The 16,347-nt window shown below is 40.5% G+C and overlaps 1 protein-coding gene across 1 annotated transcript in view; it reads right to left on the reverse strand.

Annotated features, from left to right (window-relative positions):
• LOC133128076 (neurexin-3a-like) overlaps positions 1-16,347 on the reverse strand; it is a 396,336-nt gene that overhangs the window by 248,183 nt on the left and 131,806 nt on the right. The window contains exons 11-12 of the mRNA XM_061241322.1: positions 4,439-4,642; positions 1,710-1,736 (exon numbers count right to left, since the gene is read on the reverse strand). Coding sequence (XP_061097306.1) covers positions 1,710-1,736; positions 4,439-4,642 — 231 coding nt within the window. The remainder of the gene's footprint in view (positions 1-1,709; positions 1,737-4,438; positions 4,643-16,347) is intronic.

Consider the following 16,347-nt stretch of genomic DNA (forward strand, 5'->3'; position numbering starts at 1 on the left):
AGAGAGTAGAGGCAGAATTCATTTTTTAGCCAAGAGATAAAAATATGGAGGAATGTGGAGCGTAAAATTATGCAGAGAAGATGTTTAAAAACATTATCTGACTCTGCACATTACAGGGGAAAAACAGTTCCCTTTTATTTATGATAACTGGTTTCTACTGATCGTTATTCTCCATGTCAGTGAGGCAGACACACTCTACTATAGCGGATGTGCTGTCGTCCAAATTGAGGTTTGCAGAGATTGTTGGCTGACTCCTCCCCTCTTGGGATGATGTCACAGAAGGTGTAAATTGCTCTGTGCTGAAATCTACTTATGCATACCTCAGTACTTATGCTGTTTTTACAATAGGTCCCTATGGGAAAGTCCTTATTGGGTTAGCACAAATCATAGCCTAGATTGTTAAGTACAAAATGGAAAAGTTTATTTCGGCAAAATATAGTGTTAATGCAGAGAAAAAAGCTATTTATCTTGCAATTGTTCACTTAGGTCACTTACGCATGCATGTGGCACTTCCTGGCTGATAGTTCAGATCGCCCTCTTTCTCCGAGCTCTTTAACAGATCTGTGACTGTTACACACTTCTGTACAGTGAAAAAGCTGCAAATCTGTGTTGAACTAGTTTGTCTTTGTCCGTTTGTCAGATCAGCCATCTAACTTCTTAGGAAGATGTTTTTTGCAGTTTTATAAGATGATGAAAGCAGTAAAAGCACTTTGTCTAGGTTACACTGCCCATACAATATAACTAAAGCATCTATCTATACTCCATAAGACAAGATAAGACAAAGGCAATTTCATTAGAAAATGTAAATTGTTCCTCTAACCAATACAGACCATCACCAGTATTCAGCGGGGAAATTAATGTTAATTTCCGCAAAACAGAAAAGATATATTTGGCTGTCTATGCAGCAACACAAACAAATGGGCTTAATTTAAGACGATAACATTCTGGGAATAAATTTGCAACCGCACTGGTGATTTTTCAGCACTTTCTTTGTTTTTGTTTTCTCTGGATGTCTTTATTTTGCACACCTCTACCTCGTGATTTATGGGAATGGAGTCTAACACCCAACACTAAAAAATGCATTACAATTCTGGATCTGTGGATACAGGCTTTACAAGGCTTTTTAATAATCTAATTAAGATGAATTGCAAATATAACTTCAAAGTGCTTTGTCTGCGTAATGCGTTTATGTGAGTATGAATTTTTTTTTTCGTTTAGTGGGAGAAAAAAACTTAAGAGCAATAATCTAAATTTGGGACAAGGCACTAATAAACCAACTATGTTCTAGATGCGGAACCACTATTGGTCAAAGCAAAGGAGTTCTAGAACCCTGCCTTATAATTTTTTGGGGAAAAACTACACTTCCGTGTAGTTCCATACACGGAAGTATAAAACGCAAATAAAAATATGCTATATCATGAAATGCACACACTGTTCTTCCAATATTCAATAAGTATAAAATTGATTTAGCTGCTGAATTCATTTTAATAATTTGCAATTCCTCGTGAGCAGATTATGAAGTCACCACCATCGCCTTTCCTTAGATCTTTACTATCATGAATCCCTCATCCCTCATCTTCTTATCACACTGGAACATACTGTACAGCTCCTAATCAGCAGAGCAAAATAAATACATTCACTTCATTTGGCTTTAGTCATGCCTTCAGAGGAATTCTCAAGAACAGAAAATAAGTTGAATGTTAACTTACTGGAGTTACAGTTTATCCTGACACAGTCTAGATGGGGAAGAATAGATGACATGTAAATTCATCCTTCAAGGTTGCAGCTGCAGACATCCAACAACAACATTGCCACTCTTCCGGGGACAACCACATGAAGGTGCAGTGGCCATTTTAGAAGTTGCTTCCTTTTGGTTTTCAGTCTCTGGTGCCAGATAGAGATGGAAAATCCAGGTTTAGAAAGTAAAAGTCTTCCCCAGTATTTTGCTCCAGTCACCTGGATCAGCACAGTTACTCAGCCAGGAGGTATAACTAATTAGTGAAATCAGATGGCTGAGCTCATGTGTGGAAGAGACACATGAACATACATTTATTTCTTGACCCCTGGAATTTCCACCTCTGGTGCCAGACCAGTGTTACCTTATTGGTTCAGATCAGATGAGAGTAAATTTGAGGTGCTGTAAATTAATTTCAATAATCGACAACTGATTGATTAAGTGATGTACTGATTGTACATGCTTGCATGTTTATTGTGGAAACACTTCTCCCCTGTAGTTACAAAATGGCCACCTGCACTGTACTGACCGTGGATTTTCCAACCCAGATATCCAAGATATCCCATTTTTATATAAGTTTGTATATGGATTATAGGGTCTGACCCCATAGGGCTCTTGGTATCTTTTCCAGAACAAAAAGCTATGTGACTATCTTACACCTGATACTAAGCAAGGAAGACAGGGTTGGCTTTCCCCCTCAAGGACCATAACATCTCTGAAATCCTATTATTTTCACCTGTCACTGATTGTGCTATTCGCAATGTGTAATAGACCAATCCAAGGAGATAACTACATGTGGAAAATCTGCAGTCTACAAACAGAGATAGACCAGCTTTGCATTATAGCCTGTAAATATCCATGAAATAAAATGGCTGTTTGACAGCCTGAACTGCCAGATGATATCTAAAATGGAGAGTAACGTTTTTTCTGTGGATGCAAGCCCCTGAGTGTTACAGTTACAGTGTATTTTTGGCTGGGTGGTTTAAAGTAATGGAGGTCAGCGGGGTGATGGAATGGGGTCTCGGATTTTGGCTGGATAATCTGGGTTGGGTTAACCACATGACCAGGCTCATTGTGTGCCGTCAACCACAGCGGAAAAGTAGCGGCAAACAGCCTCGATCCAATGAGTGCCTTAACCGTGCAGTGGTGACCGGGCTCTCCCACAGGGAAACCACGGCTGGCAGTGGGAATGTGTGAAAAACTAAGATGTATTTTACTGCTTCCTGCTGTGTGTACTCAACCTCATACGTGTACATTCCAATGATAAAGTGGACTAGCTTTGATGATGTTTTTTCCATTACATATTGTGAATATACACCACACGGATTCAGGAAGTAACAGAATCATTTGTTTCCCCTAAAGCTGTCTATGTGTCTGTATGTGACCTACAGCGGTAGCAATAAATTACTAAAACCAATAGCATAAGCATAGCTTAAGCATGAGACAGTGCAGTGAACAGATGATGTACCAGGTAAAGCTACAAACAGCTTTAAAGCAAAAACAATTTGTTGGATATTAATTTGTGTCAAACTACTGTATATGTCAAACTACGTCACATTTTGTCTGTTAAGTGCCACCAGCTGCAGGTATTCAGGCTCTCTGGATTCAGGCTGTTTGCCTGCGGGCCGCAGGCTTTTGGGCCTTTGAAGGTGTGAATACTCTACCATCTTTTGACATAAACATAGAAATGGCTCTCTATAGCCAAGGATGCTAGCTATGAAGAGATGTATGCATTAAGACCAAACAATACAACCACTTTTACAAACTGAGCCACGCTGAAAGAGATAAGATGGAAGCATTATACTTAAAAAGAAATAATAGACTCTTTTAGACAATGAGAACAAACATAAATATATTGTTAGCAAACATCTAGAAAGTCACAGTATCTTTGTTTTATATTTTACTTTACTGATCATTTGAAATAAATTTGAGCAAAGTATAGCTCTCATTATATATTTGTTTCATAGTTCACATTATTTAGCTTTTTTACTGTGACTGTCTTATAGAGGAATTTCTGTAATAATGATGCAAATTAACAAGAAAAAGTGTTTTCAAAAGATGGCGCAAACAGTAAGTACAATAATTCAAATGCTAAATATATGCTACAGAGAAATATATGAACAACAAAAAAGTTGATTCACATCAAATCAAAGCAAATCCAGTTCATGCAACCAAAAACAATAAATAAAAACACAGTATATGCATTCGTGTCAAAGTGAAATAAAACTAATTAGCAATGAACACTGAAAAATCAGGGGTGTGCAATCCTATCCAAAAAAAAGCCGGTGCAGGTGCAGGTGCAGGTTTTTGTTTTAGCCCAGCACTAGGCCACTTGATTGAAGTTGACTCATATGTTGTAGGACTGGGCTAAAACGAAAGCCTGTACCCACAGTGGCTTTGTTTTAAATAAGATGCCTTTGGGGGGCGGCCTGTAGCCTCGTGGCTAAGGTACATGATTAGGACCCAGAAGGTTGGCGTTTGAAGCCCCGGTGTAGCCACGATAAGATTGGCACAGCTGTTGTACCCTTCAGCAAGGCCCTTAACCCTGCATTGCTAGCCCCTGCTTAGTCGAATCAACAGTCGCTTTGGATAAAAGCATCAGCTAAATAACCAATTATTATTATTATGAAGATTGGACACCCCTGCTGTAACTGAAATGAAATGAGAACTGGGATGACGTGAGGTTTTGGTGAGGTACTTTACCCAGGTTGATGGTGAGTTTAACGCGCCCGGCGTCCAGCTCCAGACGCAGCGTGTCGGCAGACTCGCGGGACGTGGCGGCCATGAGGAGACCGTATGCCCGCTGGGACATAAACCGGAGCGAAACGTCCTCCGCCTCCGTGTGTATCACCGCGGGCATCACCACCTTCATGTACATGCTCCCATCGTAGCTCAGGACGGAGGCCTCTGAGGGACAAATCACACAGAAGAACACACATTTACATTACAGTCGTTTGGCAGACGCTGTTATCCAGGGTGACATACAATAAAGTGCAAAACCATAAACAGGGACTTAAAGTACACTGAAAGCCCCTAGAGATATGGACGGTCCCAAATCCAAGAGTGATCACATATATAAACCCTTGTAGGTTAATCAGATAAACTGACCAAGAAGCAGCAATATACTAGCAACTACAACACTAAGAATAGTAAATAAAATAAACATAAGTGTAATAATAACAGCATACAGCATACATGGCTAATTAAAAATTACAGAGAGGTAGGGAGGGGAGGGGAAAGGTGCAGCCTGAAGAGGTGACTGCAATTTAGAAAAAGGAGGGGTGGAATTAGGATGGGGGAGAGAAAGCAGGTGGGTTCAAAAATCAATGAGGGGTGGTGCAGTATAAAGAATGGTTCAGTAATAGGAATTGTAACTTGTAGGTCACCGATTCAAATCCATCCATCCATCCATTATTTAACCTGTTTATTCTTGGTCTGGTAGCTGGAGCCTATCCCAGTATGCATTGCATCAGGATCAGGAATACACTCTGGACAGGTTGCCAATCTATCGAAGGGCACGCACACCATTCACTCACACACTTATACCTCGGGGCAATTCAGACTCTCCAATTAGCCTAACGCGCATCTTTGGACTGAGGGTGGAAACCAGAGTACCCATGCGGACACGGGGAGAATATGCAAACTCCCCGTGTCCGCAAGGAGAGGCCCAGGCTGTAAGGCAATGATGCTACCCACCGCACCATCATGCTGCCTCTAGTTCAAATACCAAATACCAAAATAAATACCAGAACAATTATCTGTACATACTGCACATCCAAGACATCACAGATACAGTATAATACAGGTCTACAGCATGTAATTGCCCCACAGTGACTTTCCTTACTGGGAGCACACAGTCCTATTGGTAGCAATGAGCTTAGATTAAAGCAGATATGATGGGCCGTATAGTTCTGTAGGACCAGCATGGGAAAAACAAGATAAAAAGTCAGACAAGTAGCAAAGGATGTGCCGGGGATTGGACTGAAAATCTGTAGAATATGGGACTGCCCCTGGTCATGCCCAACAATAAGGCCAGCTGGCATAGGAAATTGAGAAAACACAAACAAACAAGGTATATTTCACCCCAGAGTAATGAGGCATAAGGAATAGAAAGCAATAGAAAGTGCAGTTTACAAAGAAAATGTTTATTTCATAGAGACAGATGCATTTTACAAAGATACTTGCTTTGAACTGTATCAGTTGTAGCTTATGCTACACTCATACACATTTAACTTATGCACCTAATCAGACTTGGAATAAAGCCTGTAAACAGAAATGGCATTTGTTCTGTATGAAGATAGAGTCGTCAGTGTGTATCCCAGCAATATTTCAGGTACTGCACTCTAAGTAATAGGCTACATTATCATTGTTCATAAATCTTCTGTGCCATTGTATAATTTTATATTGACAGTTCGATCTGACATCGTTGGTGGCATGGTTCACCAAATAGGTAATGTCATGTGCTTTTTCTCGCTGGTTGACGTCTTATTGTTACATTTATTTCATTTAAATAGTTTACTTCGCCCTCGCCGCCAATGCAATTTCTGAGTGTCATGAGCACACCCGCTCACCACTCATACACACTGCAGCAGTGTGTACCATGTGACACACAAGCATACGTTAGGCTCCATTTGGAATTGTGAATTAACTTCAAAATCATTTCTCTTTCTCTCGTCTCATGCCAGCTCCCCGGTGAGACAGGGGGTGGCGTGTTTCACCCTGTGATGAAAAGCGAACTGAGCCGCGTTTTATGAGATTGGTGCCCTGCTCAGTAGCAGCAGTACTAATTTCAACATGGAGTCAATTACTGCAGACAAGAGGGACACTCTGAATCGGGACACCACGCTGCTTCTCTTCTGGTGAGCAGCGAGCCAGAGGGCACTCCTCGAAACTTATTGAAAAAGGCAACCATGCGTGAAACCCAAAAGTTAAAAAATATATATCAATGCGGCTACAAAACTTTCGATACGAAACTCTGAGGCTAAGATCCTGAGCTCTGTCATCTGTCGCAACCTTTAAGCAAACAATGTACATACAAAATACAGTTTAAAAAATTGAAATAAATGTGTAAATATAACATTGAAGTGCATTATAACAAATTATCGTCAAATTTAGTTCTCTCTGCATCTTCCCTATCAGCAGCCACTTTAGTTCACCACACACTATCTTTTCAAACAAACTTAGCTAACATTAGTGAACTGAAATTTTTTTTGAACACTAGCTAAGGTTCACCATCTTGAAAGCAGGTAGGGTGAAGTGTGCAAGCATGAACACCAAGCTGGTAAGCCACCACCAGATTCCCAATGAACTGCCCATGAAGACCATCCCACACCATAAGCCAGGGATCAGGCACCATGGTCCTCATGGGCCGAGAACCACCGGGATTCCTTCCTTCACAGTCCGGCCAATCTGGCCAATCAGTAGCACTAATTACCTGAGAGAAAAAAAAAAGCAGGGGTGGATTCGGATTCGAGAGCCAGAGTTGATGATCCCTGCCATAGGCAATTCCATTCCTAAAGCGCTCAAGTGAGTCTGCAAGCTTGGCTCGCGGCAGCATGAAAGGCTGCCAGCGGTATTGATTTGAAGACATCTGCCAACAAAATGTTGCTCTTGGCTGCGGATCTGACTTAGGAGATAAAAACGGACTGCTCTGGAGAAGTCTCAGAGGGGCTACTGCACAGAAGCCGACATCATGTGTGTGTACGTGCATGCATGCCGTGTGTACGTGAGCATGTTTGTTTGTGGTGGTCAGCAATTCAATGTTCTTGAATTCAATGTAAATCTATAGGTGCAAAGTCACAGGTATTTATACAGTACCAGACATGGTAAATTATATGGTGTCATTTTACTGTCAATTCACCATCAGAATCTCAACTTGAGACTTGGGACGAAGTAGTGGATTGCTAGTAGGGTCATACTGATGATTACATTTAATGTTGGTTATGTGTTCATTCATATGTGTGCCTCTTATTTGTGTGTTCATATTTGTATACCTGTGGGTATGTCAATGTCTGTGTGTGTGTGCATGCGTGCCTGCACAAGTGGGACATGAGTTGTTGGGAGACAAATTGAAAGTTAATAAGTCTGGTTCTCACTTATGGGCATGAACACAACTACATTAGATAATACACAATGTCAATGTGCACACTTGATTATGCTCTGAAACAACAGCAATATTTTATATAGCCAAGACAGTTAGCAATATGACCCACTGGGACTGCATCCGAGAAAACGGTACCATTCATAGATTTAAATACCGCAACCTGTAAGTGAGCAAGATGCAACATGGGCGGCACGGTGGAGTGGTGGTAACCACTGCTGCCTCAAGTTTGAATCGGATGGGTCAAATGCAGACGACAAATTATCGCACAGGGTAATTTTAACCCCTCCATACCCCTACTTACTCTACCTGGGCAGAGTAAACGTTGCAGTATGGAGGTACAGGAAGTAGGTAAGAATAGATAACGCAGCTCAGTTGAAGCTTTTCCCAACCCAGTGTTGGCAGTAATTTACAGAGGGCAGTGCGAGTGAGTGAGTGAGAGTGACCCGATATTTACAGCGATAGTCTACGTCCGACATAAACAAACAAACAAATAAAAAACAGACAAACATTGTCAAGAACACTCAACTTCAGGGATGTTGAGTTGTAGGTGTGTGTTCAAGCTTTATGGAACTCGAACCTGTGGTATATCGTGGATATTGGCACAGCTAGCAGGGTAGTTAGGCACGACGCAAAGCGGAGTGCCGTTACACCCTCTAGCTGTGCCAATATCCACAATATACCAGAGGTTCGAGTTCCATAAAGCTTTTTGACAAAGGTTACCACATTTATCTTTCAATATTTCTCTAAAGAAAGATAAGATAAACTTTAAATTAATGTATGTTTAATAGAACTAGATTTTATGGTAAATGTATTCTTCTGCTGAGCAGTAGTTTATTGGTTGCTAAGCAACGGTATTGTGAACGTTAGCTCGCAATAACGTATCCCCACTCTACTATCGAAGCAACGGTATTAACGTTAGTAGGAATAATGTATCCCCACTGCATTAATGTTAGCTAGCTTGCTCGTTTATGTTACACCAGACGACACTGCCACACACAAGTCATTTGTTTTTGTTGCAAATGTTTATCAGGACACAGCCAGATAACGTGTAGGTATTTAAATAACTCTTGTTGTTATGAGTGATCATTTGCTTCGCCGGAGTTTGGTGGTCTTGCTGGTACTTCCATCCGAGGATGTTGCCTAAAAGCTGCATTTTTTTGTTCCTGCTCCTTTCCAAATCAAAGGACACTTTAAACTCACTAATTTTATTTTACTCTACTTTGGTAGGCTACTAGAGGCGAGATGATGATAATGCTAAATTACGTTCATTTTGATTAAAAAGTAGATAACGGTCATCTACAAACTCAGAGTAATTTTAAAAGATGTGTGAACATTCCATTTAGCCATGCATATATCGTGGGCATGGCTGGAACGCAAACTGACTAATAGAGACAATGGACTGGACCTATACATTGTATAATGTGAATTAAAGGACAGTCAGAAATCAAAGCCACTCATTCTCTCTGTCTCTCTCTCGCCATAATTCCTCTTCCCCTGCCTCTTGTTCTTTGTCTCACTCTGTTCTGCATGGTTTCCTTTCTTGGCCTCCCTCTGTTGGTCACACCATTCCCTTTGGTCCGTAGAATCCACTGGGCTTGCCGGCTCTGTTCCAGACACCTTGTACTTCACGCTGCGTTCGAAGCAGATGAAAGTTTTGGCTTTCAAGGACAATAATCTTTTTGGTGCAATACCACAAAGAGAATACCGCTGCTAGAATATTCCTTGCAGTCATGACGCCATACCGATCAGTCATTTGAGCGCGTGACTGTGATATTGTTCTGGATAAACATGCACATTTGCATGGACCATGTCAAGAATGCATCACACGTCAACGCAATGACAGAGTGCAGTGAGCTAACGTCAGTCACCGGCTGTGGCGTCACCTGTTGGCTCATCATATTTAATTTCCCATGAACGCTAAAGCCCCCTGGGGAGGTTGTTTTTGACATAAAGGTTGTGACACGGATGTAAATTAGCTGTAAATATTCTCTCTCTGTGCCAGGCCTTCCCCCATCCCCTCTCAGTCTCTACATATATCTCTCTGCTTCTCTATGTCTCTACCTCTCTATATATCTTTGTGTATATGCACATTTCTTTGTGTCTGTTAGTGTGTCTCTGCATGCATCTTGGGTGTATTTGAACATGTACATGTGTGTATGCCTGTTTTGTGTTGAAAATGTCCAGAAACTATAGTCCCCTCTTGGCAGGTCTTGATGACAGTTCCCTGCAGCCTGTAGCGTAGTGGTTAAGGTAAATGACTGGGACACGCAAGGTCGGTGGTTCTAATCCCGGTGTAGCCACAATAAGATCCGCACAGCCGTTGGGCCCTTGAGCAAGGCCCTTAACCCTGCATTGCTCCAGGGGAGGATTGTCTCCTGCTTAGTCTAATCAACTGTATGTCGCTCCGGATAAGACTGTCTGCCAAATGTCAATAATGCAATGTAATGTAAAAGTAACATGTCTTAGTGTGTGTTTCTTCTGTGCCTGATCTGTGGACATTACTTAGCAGTGAATCCACCTCTGGCCTGCTACTACTGAACCACCACCTGCACCTATCAACTATATCAGTGAGAGGATCACCCTGTCCTGTTCAACTTCTTCTACTGCCCTTCACAGTTGCATCATGGGAACGTGTACTTTACAAAACACTGTCACTATAACTGGGAAACATGATAACACTGTGTATTTCTAAGTACCTTTAATATTAGTTCAATCTCAGACCCAGTACAATGCAGTTACTAATTCAAAAGTGATGGGTTAACATTATTTATTTTTTGCACTCTCCAGGCTTGTCACTTACAATGTGCCAAATAGGACATTTCAAATCATAAAGGAGTTTTATGTTCATGAACCAGACACTAATTTCATCACATATATAGACTTTCATATTCTGTTTGAGGTGGATTTTGCCACTCCTCACTCAAACTGAACATTAGTCATTAGATAACTTTTAGATAGCATTATTTTTATTATTTATTTAAGAATATCCATTTCACACCAAATACTGCTGGTGGCCAAGGAGCAGTTTGGTAAAATGCTGATATTTCACCAGATTTGCATTTAACTAGACTATAGCTGCTAAAGACAACTATAAATACCATCATGCCTGGGCAGTGACTGTCACTATGCCAATTTGAATAATTCAAGAATTCCTGAAAGAATGGCAGATGTAATTCCAGCTTTCTTTCCTCCTCTCCATTCTCACCCTGCACTGTTATATTAACGTGACTAGCTTTGTGAATACAGCCTAGTTGCAGGACCCTCAATGTGTTGTGTTTTTTGGGCAAATATGTAAACTTCTCCGTATTTCGTATGAGTTATTATTACAGGGATTTTGAAAACATATGCCACTGAAAATGAGGCAGATAACAAGATAAACTTTTTTTCCAAAGGAAAAGTTGACAGAGCTTAGTATATCTTATCCTCCCTCTCCTTACTTCCCCCTTCTCTTTCTTTCCTCACCTTCCCCATTCGCTCTAATTCAAGTTGTTTATTGGAGGGAAATACATTCCCAAAATAGTGCATTCAGTACATTTCCAAAGTGTATGCCTGTACATTTAAACACAATTCCTCTCTCGGTATCTTGTTCTCATCTTCATCCATTTTTACCCATCTTTGCTTACGTCCCCCCTCTTTCTCCCTTGTTCCTCTCACTTGCACATTTCAGCAGGGTGTGAGAGAAGGGAAATGCTGGGAAGCAGCTGAGTTTGTTTCCTGTGATCCTGATTACTGTGTGTTTTGTACTTGCACTAGTCACTATATCTACACCAACAATGACAAAAACTCCATAAATTTAAATGTATAAACTTACTGGACCAGGGTCAAATATTGGATATTACATGGAATTATTTTGGATGCAAATACTTTTCTAAGCTTTACTGAGCTTGTCTGGTGTATTGCAACATATGAAAAAAAAGTGCAAAAGAGATTCTGGTCCTCTTGTTTGGCTCAATTGCACCAGCCAAGATCAATAGTGTGTCAGGGTTGGAGGTAGTACTGGTTGTGGCCATCAGGGGGCTTATTACTTTCACCTGGTGGTCATTAGTGCTTACGTGATGTCTACCTCCTGAAGGTACTTAAAGCCCGCATTTCCCCTCAGTCTTCGCTTCGGTGTCACTGTTCGCTCTGCCACCTAAAGCCGGTATTTGGCACATGGTAGACTCAAAGCTACGAGTCGGGTATTGTGCTGGTTCGCTCGTTTTCCAAAAAAGAAGGGTAAGGAAGGGGTCTGCGTGCGAAGTGTGTGTACACTGCGACCGCCTTCCGTTTGGTTCTTTGGTTCTTTGTTTCTCTTTATTTTCGGCTCGTGTGAGTCCGTGGGTGAGGGACGTTGTCCCCGGTATTTTGTATTTCGATTTGTGTTATTTCGGAGCTGCGTCTCCTGTATCTTTATTTTTGTTTCGCCCAGTCTTTTATACTGGGTTGTACTTTTACTTTGGGTTTTCCCCGGTCCGGGAGAGAAGTGCTAGCATTTACGCACTTATTTTTGGTTTGTAATTTTCGCCCTAGTTTTGTAGGGTAGTTTTATTTTCAGAGCCGTTATTTGGGGCTCTTCCTTTTATTTGTGCGGAGTTGTCTCCGTGTCTCAGAGCTGTCTCCCCTACCCCCCGGGGTCTTAGTGGCGGGCACGTTTGTGTGTCCGATTCAAAGGGATTACCCCTTAGTCGCACCTGGCTCTCCGCACCTCCTCAACCTTACATAGTGTACATTACATACATATTTTACATATTGCCCCAGGTCTGAAACTTACCAACTCTCACAAATCCCTAAAAGTGGAATATACTGCAATGTGTTGCGCATAATTTTTTCAAAATACATTCACGGATATACTTCACAATGCATTATGTAAGGAATACATCATTTCACTGCAAGGTTTTTTTAAATGCCAGATCATTCTGCTCACTCCATGGTCTTTTACCAAAGATGAAAATATAAGCAGAGGATCTTAATATTTTTGACCAATTCACCCTCAAAAGCCAGATGGCTAAGTCCGGTTTTGATTATTTTTTCATCTTGGTTAAATTCAAGGTTTAAATAACGTGGCTTAAATAGTTTTTCCACCTTACACTTTTGCCTGTTCACAATTTCACAGCAACACTAACACTAAAATCATCTTGGGCCACACATTACACAAGCATTGCACAATTTAGCCAACATAGCTGGTGATAGCCAAAAAATGGAAAAGATTATAGCTAATTGAAAGTTGTCCATTTACAAACAACCATTTGAGCATGTGACATAGTAGCAAGTAACGTTAGCTAGCAATCTACCAACACAGTAGAGAGCTTATGGCTATTAGCTGTCTGGATAATGAACTTCACAACACCATTCACAGTCATATCAGCAGCCATAAATGCAAATAGTTATATTGGCATGAGAAAATGGTGGTTAATAAAAAAAAACTCATGTCACACTCCTGGCTTTTGGTCTCTTCTTGGCAAACTGCAAACAGCGTATTAATTTAGAATGGTGATTTGACTGGACGGGGACTACCTGCCAAACATTTAGCGATTATACGAAAATACTGACCACCTAGCATCCAATCAGAATCGAGTATTCACCAAGACCATATTATAATTAATGATGTATATATGCTATGTAGCGGTGATAATTTGCATATTAGTCCATATTGTGTGAAGTGATAAAATATGTATTTTATGTCAATACATGTTTCGGACATTTCATTTAATGTAAAATGCATATATAAGCCTTCATCAGTATTCATTGGACAATGTCTGGGATTTTGTCTACAGTGTCTCTGTTGTCTGTGGCCAGTTCATGATGTCCCTGAGACTCAATACAGTATTGACAGAATGATATTCCACATGGCAGATCTTGTAATCTTATTCATTTGAGCTCTTAATTATTACAGAAAAGGATATAAACATAAGCACAAAAGGAGGAGGGTGTGGTCTTCAATGGGTGTGATACCAGATTCATCATTTTGTTTAATTCCACAATCAGTCTTAAGTGTTGAGAGGGAAGCGATGCAAAGTGCACAGTGTTGTCAAATGAGCAAGGTCTTTTACTTTTTTGCCATTGCAGAAAATAAAACCAGTTAGAACTGAGCAGTTATTTTACTTCTGTCTCTTTTTAAATGTGATAAATTATTTTTAAATGCATTTCCACACTTGGAAAAATTCTGCTCAGCATTCATGTCCCTTGTGGAACATGTTGTTCTTGTACCCATCTTCTTGAACCATGTTAGGTGTTGTTGATTCACCTGCAATCTGAAACTGCTGCCAAATCAATAACTAATTTGCAAAGCTATGTTTTTTAAAAATAATTATGTAGTGATATTGATTTGTGTGTCAGGGAGAATAAACAAGTTATATTAATTATATTCTTTCCTTCCAATTAAGTAATTCCTATATTTTTTGTTTCACTTTTTTTCAACTTTTTATAAAGCCATGCTATATACAGTATAAGACAGGAATGATGCTGTATTAGAAAGCTTGGACATTTGTTGGAGTTTAGGGGAAATAATCATTATGTGTCGGTCACGTGTATATTCTATCCGAGTTAGAATCATGATATTTTCAATAGTCATAATATATTGTGTACATGTAAGAGCAATGATTGCTGGCGGTGATATTTCAGGCTGGAGGGGTCAATAGGGGTCATGAGGAAAGTCATGTCAGGAAAAGTCATGCCCATTGTCAGTTGAGGGAATACTTGCAGGAAACTACTGCTGCCACTTTTTCCATTACGAGTCTTATTTCATGACAATTATAGGCTTTATAACACTTGTGCTTCCGGCACTTGCAAAATGTCTACAATTATCAGAATCTGGTGGTAAATTTCTCAGCTTTGATTTACCACAGAGAGCAGGAACAAGTGTGTGAATCCATGGCGTGTGCATGTGTGAATTTGTTTTGTGGTTTGAGACTCCAAAAGTCTTTGGTTGAAAAGCTTCCTGGTCCTATCTCTGCTCTCTTGCAACCAGCAGAGGTGACCTTCACAGCACTTGCACTGACAATGATTAATTCCCGCACTGTGGCTGACAGTCTGAATCCTGTCTTGTAGCCCGCTCCCATAAATCTCAACTGGACTTCAGCGGCCCTTTCCGACAGTCAGCAATGTGCATAATATAAAACCTCCACATTACCTACAGTAATAACTTGACTCTTACCCTCGCATGCGATAAATCAGGGACCCTATGTCCGTGACACAGCTGGGATTTCTTCACAGCGTGGATAAGGAAAAGCCAGTGCTGACTGGACACACAGCTTACATTACACAAAGATAATTACAGTTTGCCAATGAATGCAAGAGGGTTTATATTACCTTATTTTATTCAATTACATTAGGCAGCTACTGTAATAAGGAATAAAATGGAACCGCTGTGTGTTTCGATATTATGAATGATGAAATGGTCTGTTATTGAAGTCTGGAACAGTGGAACAGGAACAGTGTGCAAACCTTTATTTTAAAACAAGAGAAGCTGAAGCTGAAATCATCATTTCAAATAATGTATTTCACAAGCCTGCTTTTCACAGTAATGATGTGGAATAAACCTATTTTGGTGCATGTTAAAAGCACTGGCTTCAATAACATTTGATAACAATATTTTAACATTCAATAACAGCTAGCATATCACTGTACCTCCCAGGCATGGTGCCAGTTAATCCGAGGAGCCTTTTAGTAGATTTAGTAGGTTTTGGGGAGCAGCGCACCTCAAGCAGAGTAGCAGTGGCAGTGTGATGAGCCTTTTTTCCAGGGATTGAACTAACATCCTCTTCTGGTGTCAGAAGCGTATCATCATATCATCCTGAAGGAGGCCATCAAATAATTTATATTTTTCTTAGAATCAAGATAAAAGGCAAGGACACGCAATCAAATCGCAATGTTTAAAATGCAGCATCATCTCTTCATAGTGCCAAACACTACTTTATGGATGAGTGAAGCTGATGTATTGCTGCTGTTAGGGGACTCTTAGCAGACACTTAACAGAAAAGCAAGATTTGGAAAGTTAATCTTAGATTGACAGCAAACATGAGCCAGTAGGCAAATATCATGATTGAAATGACAACCTGCTGCCCCCAAGCAAACTTTGAACATCACAAAGAAAATAAAAAGAAGATCTAAAGAAATAAAAATGATGTAATGACTTTCAAGTTGTGAAACTGGCTTACGTGACTGATTCCCTTACCCGCCCTCTGGGTTTTTAAGGTATCTCATAAAAGCGAAATTCTTATCACCACAGAACAGCATTACAACAGGAACAACTATCCAAATCTGTGAAATAAGGTACTCCAGTACCACAGTAAGCATTCTATTTGGTATTTATTACCTTTATTTTTTAGATTGATTAAGTCTTCTGCTGCTGTAGCCTATGCACTTAGAGGTTTGACACGTGTGTTCAGAGATGCTCTTCTGCATACCACTGTTATAATGCATGGTTATTTGCGTCACCTTCCTGTCAGCTTCGATCAGTCTGGCCCTCGGACCGCTCTCATTACCAAGGCATTTCTGTCCGCAGAACTGCCGCTCACTGGATGTTTTTAGT

The sequence above is a fragment of the Conger conger genome, chromosome 5 (assembly GCF_963514075.1).
Source record: "Conger conger chromosome 5, fConCon1.1, whole genome shotgun sequence".
NCBI lineage: Eukaryota > Metazoa > Chordata > Actinopteri > Anguilliformes > Congridae > Conger > Conger conger.